Source organism: Acromyrmex echinatior, chromosome 2 (assembly GCF_024713525.1).
Source record: "Acromyrmex echinatior isolate Ae372 chromosome 2, ASM2471352v2, whole genome shotgun sequence".
Classification (NCBI taxonomy): Eukaryota; Metazoa; Arthropoda; class Insecta; order Hymenoptera; family Formicidae; genus Acromyrmex; species Acromyrmex echinatior.
In genome coordinates, this window is record NC_141853.1 from 24,563,322 (window position 1) to 24,577,514 (window position 14,193).

Here is a 14,193-nt window from a genome sequence, read left to right on the forward strand (position 1 = left end):
CATGGCGCTGGCAAAGATCAGAAATTTTATCGACAACAGTCTGAAGACGGTGTCTACGCCGTTGGATCGTACGGTGAATCTGGAACCGGAAATCGGCATTAGGATCATGCACTCGCCAAACGACAAGACACTAAACGTCACAGTTCTTGGTGCCAGACACTTGCCACAGAACTTCGGCTTCACCAGAGTCAATAGCTATGTTGTAAAGGTAGAGTAAACACGAGAATGTGGATCAATCGTATTTGAACAAACAAAAAACGTATGTCTCGTTAATGGCTGTTCATATTTCACATTTAGCACTGAACGTATCTGTTTAAAGCAAAGAGATTAACAACGAGGCAATTTTCAATTCTATAGATCAATAATTTATTAATATAACAATTCGAGAGAGAATAACACATCAAATAATTAATCAATTACACAGAGTCTTCTTTAATAATCAGAGTTTAACGTATAATTATATTGGAGATCCGTTTAAATCCGTAGATTTAACACAATGATTTTACTTTTTTAAATCTTTTTGTATACATATTTAATTTAATTTTTTCTGCACTAATAAAATATGAAATGAACTAATTACGTCGCTCGGTAAATGTACGTCGGAGATATCAAACGACGCCAACACTTTTGTGTAAACTGCAAAATCGCGCTCCGCTACGCTTTGCCGTACTCGAACCTGAATTAAGTCGGAGATGCTCGCAGCACTCCTGGATGTTATCTATGGTTACGTAATGCTATAAGTAACATATTATAGAAGTGCGACATTGACTGTAGTATCTTATTGACTGACGAGAGAGAATGTTCTGTACATTCCTTCGACATTGTCGCGCAAACAGAACGACGTAAACATCTATATATATAACAAAAATCGATTAAACGCTTCAATATATTTCGGAAACACGTGCTGTACACACGAATCGTTAATGAAATATCTGTTACCAGAGTAACGATCATAAATATTTCTATTTTCATTAATTATTACTGAAGAAAAAATTCAGTAATCAAAATTCGTAATTCAAACATAAATTTTTTCTTTATCGCTAGATAAAGTATAATGTACCAATTAATTCATTAATAAAATATATAAATTAACTAAAAGTGCATATTTCGTAAGTGAATTCTTTAGAAAATTTATCGTCGTCTCTCACACACAAAACACAAATAAAAATATATATTAATTCTTCTAAATTTCTCTGATTTTTTTCCCATTTAATTCTCATATATTTCTACTTTAAAACTTGTACAATAAATCGTAATAGTGAAAATTATTCTCATCACACAACAGATATAAAAAAAATATTAATTTCTTTACATTTACTACACTTGTCTAATTTTTTATTCTCGTCTAATTCTTATATTTTCACTGCAAAGTTTGTACAATAAATCATAAATGTCTAAGTTTATTATTAGAAAAAAAACTGAGAGTCTGAATATTTTAGGTGAAGTTGATTCCTGGAAAAGATAAGTTCGAAACCACGTCAAGGAATGAATCCTGGCCACAGTGGAATGAAGAATTCGTTTTTCCCTTGCGCAAAGAAACCAAGCAAAAGTTTGGCAAATCAAAAGTTGTGGAAGAGGAAATTAATGGATCTAGATTTATCGTCGCGACTCTTTACGCAATTCTTGAGGACAAACCTTTGATAGCAACTGAAAAGAAAGAATCAGAGAAAACGTCGCCTACTAAAGAAGCACCAAAGAAAGGTGGCAAAAAGAAGGAAGGTCAAAGTACTTCTTCCGATAATCAGGAATCTACCAAAAATAAACTTCTCAGCCAGTTCTTTGGCAAAAATTCCGACAAGCTCGCAGAATCTACAGCTACAGAGAGAAGAGCCTACGACAAGAGACGTACTGTTGGCGCGACGACAATTCCACTTGATCCAAAGAACTTTGTTTGCAAACCACCAAAATCGAAACATACCAGTGACGTATCTACAGGAGATCTATGGAAACCATTACGACCGATCGCCAGTGGTATCTCAGGTGCCGAGGAAAGAGTAAGTATCTACTACTCAACAATTGTGATCGCAAAATCACAGTTAATCACAGTTCATTTCCAAATGAAGACGAATCGAATACAATTGTTTGCGAGATATTCATGTAAAATTAATATAATAATATACACACATACTTGCAATTAGTATAACTGCGCAAGCATACATTAAACAAAGAGATTTTCTCAAAGATAAATCTTATTTTCCACTATCAAATCTTGATTATTAAAGTTACATCTACTATATTTCTTCTTCATTTTTACAATTCTTTAGAAATAGGTATCATTTTGTATATATTAATAAATAAAATATAGGAGCGCGTTTATTTTCTAAAAATATTGAAATTTTTTTAATGATGTAAACCGCTATATTCTTTATTTAATATTTTACTATTTAAATATACACGATATAATAATTTCTTTCAGAAAGAAAACAAAAAAGGCCAAGTCGAATTGTCTTTATGTCTATCGAAAGGCGAGAAAGATGAAGATAGTGGCGGGCAATTGATATTGTCTCTAAATCGTCTGAGATGTTCGCTTCAGACGATGCATGAGCATGAAGGTTTAAAAGGACAAATGTATCTGAAGATGTCGGTTGTCGACAGCGGTCGAATAACACACTTTTGGAAGAGCGATCGATTTACACCAACGGTGTCCATGAAATTCTCACCTGAGACGGCGAGAGTTGTCGCCGACAATCCGTACAAAGGAGCGCTCAATGACGTGAGCTTCGTTATAAAGTTTGTCTCGAAGAATAAAATGGGTAAGCAACAAAAATTTCACCTTTATAAAATATCAGTATGTAATCGTACTATTCTTCTTATTATGCAATTATTTAGGCAAGAAAACTCCTGTGGGTCACTTTGTGATCGGACCTGATGTTGGTGGAGCTTATGGCGAACAATGGAAGCAAGCTTTAGCGAAACCGGGGCAACAGATAACGAAGTGGCAAGCATTTGAATAAAAATAAAACACACACGAGGAATCGGTAACTTATTCAACATTACGAAAACTACAGCCGTTAAATGTACGACGTACTTTCCTGTTAGCTATCTAGAGACAACGAAAATGAGATCACTATTCGCGAGTACGCTATACATATTTACGACACCGATCGATAAGGCTATTCCAAAGAATATCATAGAAACATATACGAGTGCACACGTTTACGTGAATCTTTCTTGCTGCACACACAGATGTCTACGATTTACTGTTGATTTTAGGAAAAAATTACGTGATTTCATAAAAGAAAATTGGTTTTAAATTAATTTAGTTGTAATTTTCGATTGCATATATTCTGTATATACAAAACTTTTGCCAACTTTAACCGTCCTTGATTTTACGAAGGAAAGAGCTCTTTCTAACCATAATCCGATGTAATGTAACCGTCCGTAAAGTAAGAACTAAGCATATATATGTAGTTAAAATGGATAATTATAACAAATACATATCATATTTTATTTCATAAGCTCACGAGAATAAGCTCGCCATGTAACTTTAATATTAAGTGATATTTTGTTTCAACAGATAATATAATTTTTATATGAATTACATATATATAGTCGCTTACAAAAACGTATCGTTTATGATCTTTAATAATGATAATTTTAACTAGTTTTCTATGTATGTTAAATGCTCATTTTTATTATAACACTAACTAGACACGGAGCAAGTAACGACTTGATATTTCGAGTTAACATTAGCAAAACACTATTTCCAATTGTGATACATCGAAATATTTTTTTCTATCAATTATATTTATACGTTATTAGTAAAAAATATTTTATATCAATTATGTATAAAATGCTACAAAAATCGCAATCGTTGTATATTTGCATTATATCTTTTTGAAGATTAAATATTAATTAATTAGTATTAATATTTTCAATATTATTACACCAGCTCAAATAAGAATGCCACAAAAAGATAGTTCAAAAAATTTCAAAGTAGTTATATTGTACAATATCAATTAACATATTTTTATTAACATAATTGTTTTAATAATGTATATTTAGACGCTATTTTAAGGAATATTTGTATGTTTGTAACTGCTGACACCAAAAAGTACACATACATTTCGTTTAAGATAATATTTTTATTTACTTCTGCATTGTATGTGAAAGAAAAATTTTATTTATAAATACATCTTATATTATCCACAATTTCGCTGTTTTTTCCTATAACGAATAAAAAATACTTTTCATATACTCTTCTCAATAACTTTTTCAAATTTTATGCTTGTCAAGACAATATGTAGTTTTCGATTTAGAAATTATTTTATTTTCTACACACTTTCTGCAATCGTCTAACAATTTTATAATAACGTTTGAGCATAATGATATTGTGCTTTATATGAATAAAATACATCGCTGATACAATGTTACAAATCATACCTTGTTTATGTTGTATGGCAATACCAGTGTAAATATTACTAAAAAAAAGTATGTACAAAAGTAATAAGGCAGCAAAATGTCGCGTTAAAACTAAATTGATTGTATGATTAATCTGGACGGTTTTAGCAGTCTTATTCTTATTATCTAGAGTTATAATCAACTAATTCAATATTAGTAAGAGATTCATAATTTTGTACTATAATAATATTAAAATGGAGAAAATAGTACAAATATATAGTAAATATATAGTACATTCTTTTATATAGTAGTAAAAATATATTTCTATAAAATATGTAATTTATTGATAAAATTTAGCATAAAAGCCAGGGTAAATTACTGACTTACTGGAAGTTATTTCTTTTTATAAATATTAAAAATTTCCATCAAATGATACTTAAAGATAGATATAAAAAGGCACTTGAATATTACATAAAAAAATTATAAAAATTGTAAAATTGAATTGTGTAAAACTACGATATCTATATATATTTGATTGCTGGAGTTTGCGTCTTTCCTGACGATGTATAAAATAAGAAGAATATTGAGTAAGTACAAGTGAATCTTGAACTGTAATTACTGAAATCTACACTATCCAGTGAATAGATCTGTTAAGAATCTTTGGCTAAATTTTTTTCAAACGACGAATATGTATCGAACAGTTGTTATTAGGCCGATTAATAAGAGAAGCCAATTTACATATCGATAGGATGCTGAGTTACAACCATCTTTGCTATTGCACGTACAGTATTCCATAAATATATTATACGTTCCAGTTCGCATTAAACAAAATCGCTCATCGCCTGCAATCCCTGGCTCGCCCATGTAAGCACAACTACGGAAATATCTCCATTCTCCATTAACTGCAAACGATAATTATATAAAATACAGAGTGCAACAAAATAACACCTGTATACAACAAATTTGCATTTTTGTATGCTAGCTATATGTGGAACAACCTTTTTGACGAATTTTACGGCACATCGTTGGTCTTACACCTGGTAAGTGCTCCAAGTCAGGTTCCTGCTTACAGTTTGTAATAGGCACTGTGGAATTATCAAACGGATCTGAGCACTTCGGATCCGAATCTGATCTACACACCCAACATTTGATTGAAAGGCCTAAAAGAATATGACAAAATTCAAAAGACCCAATTGCAAGTACACGCAATCCACAATATATCAAACATATTCTATTTAAATATGTAATATACTTATTTTGTAAAGTGCTTATTTTTGTAAAGTGGAGGTTAGGAGTATGTTTGGAAAATAAAATTTTATAGTAATTATACGCAAATCTCTGTAGGAACATCGATCGCGTTATATACATGCGCGCAATATATTTGCAATCTTGATATTTAAAAGTTAATGTAAAAATATTAAATAAAACTTAAATATTTGTCTGATTTAATATACCTTCTTGGACGCAGAGCAATGCTGTTATGAGAAAGAAAAAGCGGATTCCAATGGCCATTTCGAAATAAACTTGATGAGCGTCTTAACTTTTCACTTTGCGAAAACTTTTCACGACAAAAAAATATTTACTTTCAAATATTCTTTATGTATTCTATGTCCACGCCTATAATTGACACAACTGGGCCGCGCGTTGCGTTGGCCCTCCGATTATACCGAGTGACTCAGAAATAAGTGAACTGAATCAGAGCAAATTAAACTCGCTAAACCTTATAACATTTATAACGATAAATTGTATCGATTAAATTTTATATTATTATCTAGATTTAGATAGATAGATTTAGATAGATTTTTTTGTAGGAGTTGGATCTCACAGATATTTTTTAATATTTTATTTATTAACTATGAAATATTTGATTTATATTTATATAACGTAATCTATTATTAATTATTATCAAATGATGGACTGTGGAATTATCAATATAAAAAGTAATAAATAATTGGACAAAATTAAATATTTTTAAATATACACAAATAAATATTGAAAAATTTTCTTATAATAAATAAAATTTCCGAAGTCAGAACTATTTTATACGTTTATGTCCATAATTGTTTAATTATCACAATTAATCGCATTGTGCATACTGACCCACCCAGTTGCTTATAAAGGGTGTCTTATTAATAAGTAAATCTAAGTTTATTACCGATACTTCGATTATATTTCAGCAAACAATTAGATATAAAAAATTAATGTTTGATATATAAAATATTGAGAGGAATGTATTGTATTAAAGCTTTAAAAAATCAAAATAACATATATTGTAAGCAAATATCAGGAAATTCTCTCGACATCATGTCTTTTCATATATATATATATATATATATACGTTACTGAGGACTTCGGGTACACTCGGGTTCTTCGGGATTACGTCACGTGTATAACTCGAGTTATAACTGCACCCGACAGATGTGATGTTCTTCGTTATATAGTGTCACGGCATACAGTCATGCATATTCACTAGAGGAGTGAAATTACATTGTTCGATAGAAATAAAAGTGACTCTTTTTGAATCCTAACTTTTCTCATTATAAATCATAAATTAAAACTTTTTTCATTATACACGTCCTCATTATACTTCTTCAAGTTTAAAGTTAGAGTACCTTAACATATTAGAAGTAGAAGAAATATAAAAATATACGTATATATATATATATTATTTTGTGTTATGCACGTAGGCATTTTGTGTTGTGCAGTATTAGAAAATAAACTGGTTGTCAATCAATTGTCTAAATTGTCTCTAATCGCCAGCAAGTTTTTATCAGGCAAGCGCGATCTCTCTCTCTTGAGCGTACTAGCACATGAAACATACGGTTCAATGTCCGTACCCAGCGAAATTATAAAAAATTATATCTCTGAGAAAAAGAAACGTAACTGTTACGACAAATTTTCGCTGGGTCGTTCAAGATTCAAAACTTTCGTGAAAATATCTTTGTCTTTCTTTCCTAGCCGGCGATTGCTAGATCCAGAGATCTGCGTCATGAAATTTCGAATCGTCTGGTAAGTCTGGTGATGCGTCGAGCGGACTGCCCAGACCTACGTCCAGCATTCTCCAGCTATCTGTATCAGTCTGAGAGAAGGGAGCGATCTTGGACCCCACGGATCTCGTAGCCCGCAGCGAGCGGGATCGGCTCGCTTTCGCGGGTGGTCCGCGCCGACAACCGGCGACGTCCGCGCGCGTTCAGCCCCGTTCCGGGTAGAAACATTTGAATGCTATAAATAAATATAAATAAATTGATTTGCCGGCATTAGCATAAGTAGCGAGGGGGGGAGACACGAGGCGACTTCGACTTCCACGTCTCGCCGCCCGCGTCTCTCTGCACCGTCTCTCTCTTCCTCAGTTTACTCCGTTCCGTTCTAGAGCAAGTCGTCGTGCCGGCCGGACGTTGATTTATATCGGTGTCCCTTCGGTTTCTGCGGCGTTCACCATCGACTCTTCTTCCCTTTAACTTAAAAGGGCACTGGACTATAGCGCCCGGATGCGCACACGGCTATCCTGTCTCCTTTAGTCTCGAACTCGTGGGAATTAATTTGTGAGAGAGTAGCTCTTTATATGTAGCATTTCAAATTTGCAAAACACATCAAATTTGATACTACTTTTAATAAATTATTATTTTAAAAATCGTAGCTTAAGAATTCTAGAAATAATCGACCTTCAATCTTTGAAGAGTTAAAAAACAGATTTCGTAATCCCTAGAAAGTTTATTTATTAAAAAAGTTAATTTTAATTTTCATATTTTAATAAGTTTTCTTCCAATCTTCCCTTCTTTATTTTGAAAATAAAAAAATTATACGAGTAGATTTCACGGTATGCATTAAAAGTCCACAGGAGAGTGATACGTTCAAACGTTTATTTTGTTTGAAATATTTTTCTTTATTTTCAAGAAAGTGACCACCCAACAATAATTAGGTAAATAAACATATAATTTAATTATACAAAAAAATTGTATGCACTTTGTAGCTCTTATTTGACACTATTAACGTGGAGATCAATTTTTTATCCTCGACATATAAAAATCAATATGTCAGTGACAAAGATTAATGATGATCTTTAACTATTATGTGCGACGGTTATAATGTTAACGTAAAAAGCAATTCTCTGTAAATGTTTGAACGGAACTCATATTTCTTTCGTATGCGTAACTCATGTCGCACGTGCAGTTGTCGATACTCGATGCCGAGTTATTTTTCGCAATCGTCGTTCATTTCAACTACTTTCGAAATTAACCACAGTCACTTTCTTCGATTATCAGGGAAATAAGAATCATGTGGCAATGTTTGTTCTGGACCATTATACTTTCCTGTCTCGTCGAAAGTCAAAGTCGTCTGCCTCTATCAAATTATCAGCCACGCGAAGACTGTTTCGCGGATATCTTGAGCAAAGTATTGCAAACGTCACGACCTAAAGATGTTCTTCTCATACCTCGAGATTCGCTGTTGGACGGTCAGATGAACGATATTCTCGATAAAGTAGCTGCAACGATAACTCAACATGTACCGACGCTTTATGTAAACGCAGATCGGATGGAGCCAGAGTTTCGGGTTTCTTCCTGGGCAATGTCACGCGATCTAGTCGTATATATCTACGCCTCAGGGCGAGGACCGGATATCGTCGAGGGCGAACTCGTGGCCGAAGACACGAAACGCTTCATTCACGACCGCTCCCGGCCTAAGGTTCTTGTACTGATGATACTTCATCGACCATGTCACGACCTCACGAAGCTGTTTCGAGTAATGTGGTCGAAGAAGATTCTCGACGTAATTGTCGTAGAATACTCCAAATTAGAGTATTCCGATAAGTGGTCAACGATTATCCACCGATATAATCCGTTCAATGACAGTTATACCAAGGAACCATATTCTGCAGATGTCGCATGGTTTACAGAAGATTTTCCAAATATGCAGGGTTACCCACTCATATATGCTTTTACCCGCCGGCCTCCCTATAGCGATATTGTATCAACATCTGACAGACAAGAACTAAAAGGCGTGGACAAGATCCTGAATGAGATTCTAGCGGATAAAATGAACTTTACTGGTATACCTAAGATAATAACACAGCCCATCTATTTCAAGATAATGCCTAATGGCTCTCAACATGGCATCGTGGTTGACATATCTTCTGGAAAATATGACGCTCTCTTGATTTCGTCACCAATGTGGACAAATATTTGCAATGTACAATGCAACATACAATACAGCAATCCTCTTCACATCGAAAATTGGTGCTTCGTAGTGCCAAAGTTGCTTGCAAAGCAGAATTTCATATTCGGTACTGCGATTCGAGTACTTCTTATAAGTATCTTGATCGTAGGAATCTTCTGGTTGTGCTCAAGATTTATGAAGTTCAATCCGAACAGATGGTATTTTTTGAGGATCGTTGGTATGATGTTGGCCACATCATTTCCAGTGGCATCCACAAAGCTACACGAACGAATCATTGTTTTCAGTATTGTTGTTATCTCCACTTACTATTCCTCAATGTTTTTTGCCGAATTGACGAGCATTAGTTTCAGGAGCAATCATTATAATCAGTTTGACAATTTACAGGATCTGATGAACTCAGATTTGGCGTTGATGGTGCAAGAAAATGTGCCGGATGTCATCAAGCTCAATAACGTCTTCGAATACCACATACGCAAATCAGGCAAGAAAATCTTAAAGGTTGCCACAATAGAGATCTGTCTAAAGGATCTACTAATGCATCAGAACGTCTCCTGCTTTATGAATGACAACTGGGCCGAACTAATCGCGACCAAGAATATACGGAATGGCGAGACCGTGATAATGACGACGAAACTCTGCTATCTGTCGCCACCGGTCGGTACTGTTTTTTCGGAAGGATCACCTTACATCAAACGTGTCAGCGACTTATTTCTTATGCTCACGTCAGGAGGCATTCGAGATAAATGGCGCCGCGAGTACCTGAGAAACGAGACGAGGAAATCTTTTCGATTGAAGCAAGATCATGCGAACATTAATTACATTAGCGTATTTTATCCGACGATTTATGTACTTATAACGGGATATTCTGTCTCTGCTTTCACTTTCATCGGCGAACTGATTTGGAAACGTTTTTATATGTATCAATTTAATATAAAGTTATGTTTGTTTCAATAATGTATTATAAATCGATATTAAAAATGGTTTTGCTGAAGTATCTAAAATTTAATTTAGACGTAGATGTGAAAATAATTTTGTTTGAAAATTTTTTTGTTAAAAAATAATTATCTAAAACACTGAATCATGCTATTGCCATTGAGTAATACAGTAAAAAAAAAATAAACGTCACGAACAGACACGATTTTATAGAGGAACAACATGTATTTAATATATATTATAACTTTTGTATTTAATCTCAAAATTGAATCAGTGTTTCTGAACTTCGTTTTCCATTGAGTGCATTGATTGCTGCATTTCTGCCAATCTACAAGTAACTTGCTCTCAATGGAGGATTTCTTTTGTTACTGTATTTGCTGAAGAGAACTCCAAAGTGAACCGAAACGTTAATGAAATAAATGAAAATAACCTGAGTATTATCTGCATCTCCTAATTCTTTGCTCTTACATCAGCGTGTGACTCTCATTAGCCTTATCTGAATTTTCATTTTATTATTTAAGATTGAGAGTCCTTCTTTATATTTATATATTTATTTAATTTGTTTGAAAAAATTAACATCATGTGAGTAGACTATTGGCGTTCCATACACTTCATTTTCTTTTTAGAATAATAAGTGGAATAAAGTTCAAAACACAAAAAGACACATAGAAATAATTAAACCACTATTAATTAATTAAACATAAATTTTTCATTTCGCACTTTTAATGACAAAATATTTATAATTCAGACTTTTATATAAATACATATAACTAATTATTAACATAAAAAAAAAAAGAATAAACATACTATCAAATCTTGAAATGATATGGAGTATATTCTTCTCATAACACTTAAATAAACTATATAACGACACAATAAAACTGCTTAAAAATTGAAATCACTTACTAAACTTTTTGTTATATATATGTAATTCTGACCTGATCACCAGGGGATCCAAACCGATATATAATGGTCAGAATTTTTAAAAGCTTGTTTCCGCTTGTTCTAGCTTTTAGCGCGCGCGCATGGCAGATTGAATCTTCTAATGACCACTAAAGGCATAACTTAGCGCTCAATGACCTCGTTTACTTGTAGAGGAGACCAAGGATAGAAGTAAGTACGAGACAAACGTAATATTGCAAGTATATCTAAAACAAATGAATTCAAACATGGTCTTACAGTTTAACTCCTTGATTCTACTTTTTCTCAAGTAACGCGAGATGTTAGGTTGAGAGCAGTTATTTGTACAGTGTGTTTGTGCCGAAAAATCACATCGAAAGTAATGTTTCAATCTCTATTATTTTTGTAAATATGTATTTTTATTTATTTAATTGTTTATTATTATTATTTGTTTATTATATATTCATATAACGATAGTTTAAAATTTATTTATATATTTAGATTTTTATTTATTTAAAATATTTATAAATAAATTTAAAGAAATACTATCTACTCGGTAAAAAACATTTTATATTTATGTTGAAAACATCCACTCAAGTCCGTAATAAATTTTGTTCTAAAATTTTAATATATGTAAGTATTAATTTAACATAATATGATTATTTAAATATTTTGTAAATTTATATTCAACATTTCTTAATAAAAGTAACATAATTTATGTTCGACAAAATTGTTTTTAGATTTGTACCTAGCTAAATTTTTTAATGCTTCAGCAAAACTATTCTTTCGTGTACGTAATTTGAAAATTGGTTCCCTCGAGGCGACATTATCGAATAGACAGACGTTGTTGCGAATCCGATGATCGCTGCGATACCAGTGGCGATAATGAGACGCGTACTTTAATCGCGTTCCGCTCACTGAAATGAAATACAGTTAATCTTCGTTATTGCAAGTACGTCGTGACGTCGACGCGTAATCGTTATATACGGCGTGAGATGGACGCGAGCAATTTTGATCAATGTAACAGTTTCCTCAAACGAGCGGAACGCCTCCGACCTGCTCTTGCGAACGCGAGCGTATCGTTTACGTGAGTCAGTCTCGCTTAGGTCGAAAAGCGGTTCTCGTTTCGGGAACAAAATCACCGGCCTGAAGAGCGGGCATGCTTCTTGCTTATTTTTTCCCCAAAAACAGCCAATTTCGTGTAATCTTCTTGCGAGAGCGGGGCGTGGCCCAGACCACAGGGATACTCGGTAGGCAACTGCGACGTGTGTCATTAACCAAATCCTTCAACTGACCGTGATCGGTCTCCGCTTCTCCTTTTCGAAGTTGAATGAATAAGTTTAGAATTACGAAGGTGCGGTCTTCCTGAATTGATCCAATTAATGATTGCATAGCAATAATCTTTAATACGTTATATCTTTTAAAAAATTCCGAGGAATCGAAGAATATCGCTAAGCCGATTTGATTGATATGACGATTAATATTGGACATCATAGAATCGTCAAATCGTCACTTACTGTCAAACTTAAAACTCAATCTCAAACTAAAGCTAAAATAATAACATATCATAATTCAATTGATCGTCAGTTTGACAATGAAAATAATGTGATGTTACTAATATTTTAAAATCTGTAAAGTTATCGAGTGACATTTTAATGTTGCGACTATTCTTTGAGATTTCTCAAATATCTTTTATTGTCTCGTGCGGGGTACATGTCCGAGTGTAACCTAGATGTTCAGTTGTACTAAAGTTTCGATTGGAGTACTGAAGATCATGTTGCATGGAAGCATAAACATTTAATCCTTAATATAAACGATGATTTTCCAGTTCTTTACTAGACACGATGGATCGTATCCTGAGTTAATTTTTATTACTTTTATAAGTATAAAAAGATTATAAAATAAATCAAGTAAGTAAGGAAAGAGATAATACAATCGAGACTAGATCTTAGTTGCCTAATAATAAATAATATTTTTATATGGGAATTCTAAATACATTTCTCAGTTACATAAACTGTGCACCACACTTACTGTCAAACTTAAAACTCAATCTCAAACCAAAGCTAAAATAATAACATATCATAATTCAATTGATCGTCGGTTTGACAATGAAAATAATGTGATGTTACTAATATTTTAAAATCTGTAAAGTTATCGAGTGATTCTCATATACAATATTTCAACGTCTTTAAAAAATATTTATAAAGTTGTGTATTAAAAAAAAAAGAGGATTGAGATTATTATTTAGTCGAATGCTCTCAGTATTTCAAAGAAAAGAAATGCACATAATATGAATGACCTAACCATGTACTAAAAGGGTAATATCAAAGGCGATTGAAATAATCTCACGAAAAAAAATCACATGAAAATTCTTTCCATCTGTAACACATACATCGTACTTTAATATCTTAATTGAACAAAAAATCTCCAAGCACACGTCTCCATCGCAATTCGAGCGCGCAAGAACTTAACAACCGGGATGCAGGCGTAAAAGCGTTTTAGTACCGCGCTATTAAACAGCTAATCTATTTTAAAATTAATGTCGGAAAAGAGCTGATCTACTATCGCGGCGAGACTAGTCTGGCCGGTCTGACCGATTGTCGTTCATGAGTTCTCCTTCCGTTTGCTGAATGACGATAAACAAACATTGCACATCGATGCACGCGAAGATCCATCTTCGCGCGGACGTTACGCGTGATCGACCGTAAACGCGTCTTCGACTATGAGGTAGAGGTCCCATCTGCCGACGATACCGTCATACCCCACCGCCACCCGGTTGTTCCCGCCGCAGAATCACCCTCCACTTCCGCCTGGCTTGGCAGCCACTCCTCTCAGCAGCCTCCG

General features: G+C 33.5%; 3 protein-coding genes across 3 annotated transcripts; 2 read left to right on the plus strand and 1 right to left on the minus strand.

The window, feature by feature from the left end:
* The first annotated feature begins 1 nt into the window (after position 1).
* Positions 2-4,152, plus strand: LOC105152025 (hypothetical protein). The gene is made up of 4 exons (XM_011066085.2): positions 2-208; positions 1,440-1,994; positions 2,417-2,753; positions 2,830-4,152. Exons 1-4 carry the CDS (start codon positions 2-4, stop codon positions 2,952-2,954), a joined length of 1,224 nt encoding a protein of 407 aa, XP_011064387.1. The 3' UTR covers positions 2,955-4,152.
* Positions 4,066-6,037, minus strand: crok (crooked). The gene is made up of 3 exons (XM_011065702.2): positions 5,796-6,037; positions 5,340-5,501; positions 4,066-5,243 (listed from the first exon to the last, which is right to left on the minus strand). The coding sequence occupies exons 1-3, from the start codon at positions 5,851-5,853 to the stop codon at positions 5,017-5,019; spliced, it is 447 nt and encodes a 148-aa protein (XP_011064004.1). The 5' UTR covers positions 5,854-6,037; the 3' UTR covers positions 4,066-5,016.
* A 2,272-nt stretch (positions 6,038-8,309) lies between these two features.
* LOC147910669 (uncharacterized) lies at positions 8,310-10,470 on the plus strand. The gene has a single exon (XM_087415217.1). The coding sequence runs from the start codon at positions 8,617-8,619 to the stop codon at positions 10,468-10,470; it is 1,854 nt and encodes a 617-aa protein (XP_087271343.1). The 5' UTR covers positions 8,310-8,616.
* The last annotated feature ends 3,723 nt before the right edge of the window (positions 10,471-14,193 follow it).

Excerpts from the sequence above, each read along its gene's own strand:
- LOC147910669 (XM_087415217.1), top strand. The coding sequence starts at position 8,617 with ATGTGGCAATGTTTGTTCTGGACCATTATACTTTCCTGTCTCGTCGAA.
- LOC105152025 (XM_011066085.2), top strand. The coding sequence starts at position 2 with ATGGCGCTGGCAAAGATCAGAAATTTTATCGACAACAGTCTGAAGACG. Across the intron at positions 1,995-2,416 it reads TCTCAGGTGCCGAGGAAAGA|AAAGAAAACAAAAAAGGCCA; the intron begins GTAAGTATCTAC and ends AATTTCTTTCAG. Across the intron at positions 2,754-2,829 it reads TGTCTCGAAGAATAAAATGG|GCAAGAAAACTCCTGTGGGT; the intron begins GTAAGCAACAAA and ends GCAATTATTTAG.
- crok (XM_011065702.2), bottom strand. The coding sequence starts at position 5,853 with ATGGCCATTGGAATCCGCTTTTTCTTTCTCATAACAGCATTGCTCTGC. Across the intron at positions 5,502-5,795 it reads ATTGCTCTGCGTCCAAGAAG|GCCTTTCAATCAAATGTTGG; the intron begins GTATATTAAATC and ends ATATTCTTTTAG. Across the intron at positions 5,244-5,339 it reads CCGTAAAATTCGTCAAAAAG|TTAATGGAGAATGGAGATAT; the intron begins GTTGTTCCACAT and ends TATCGTTTGCAG.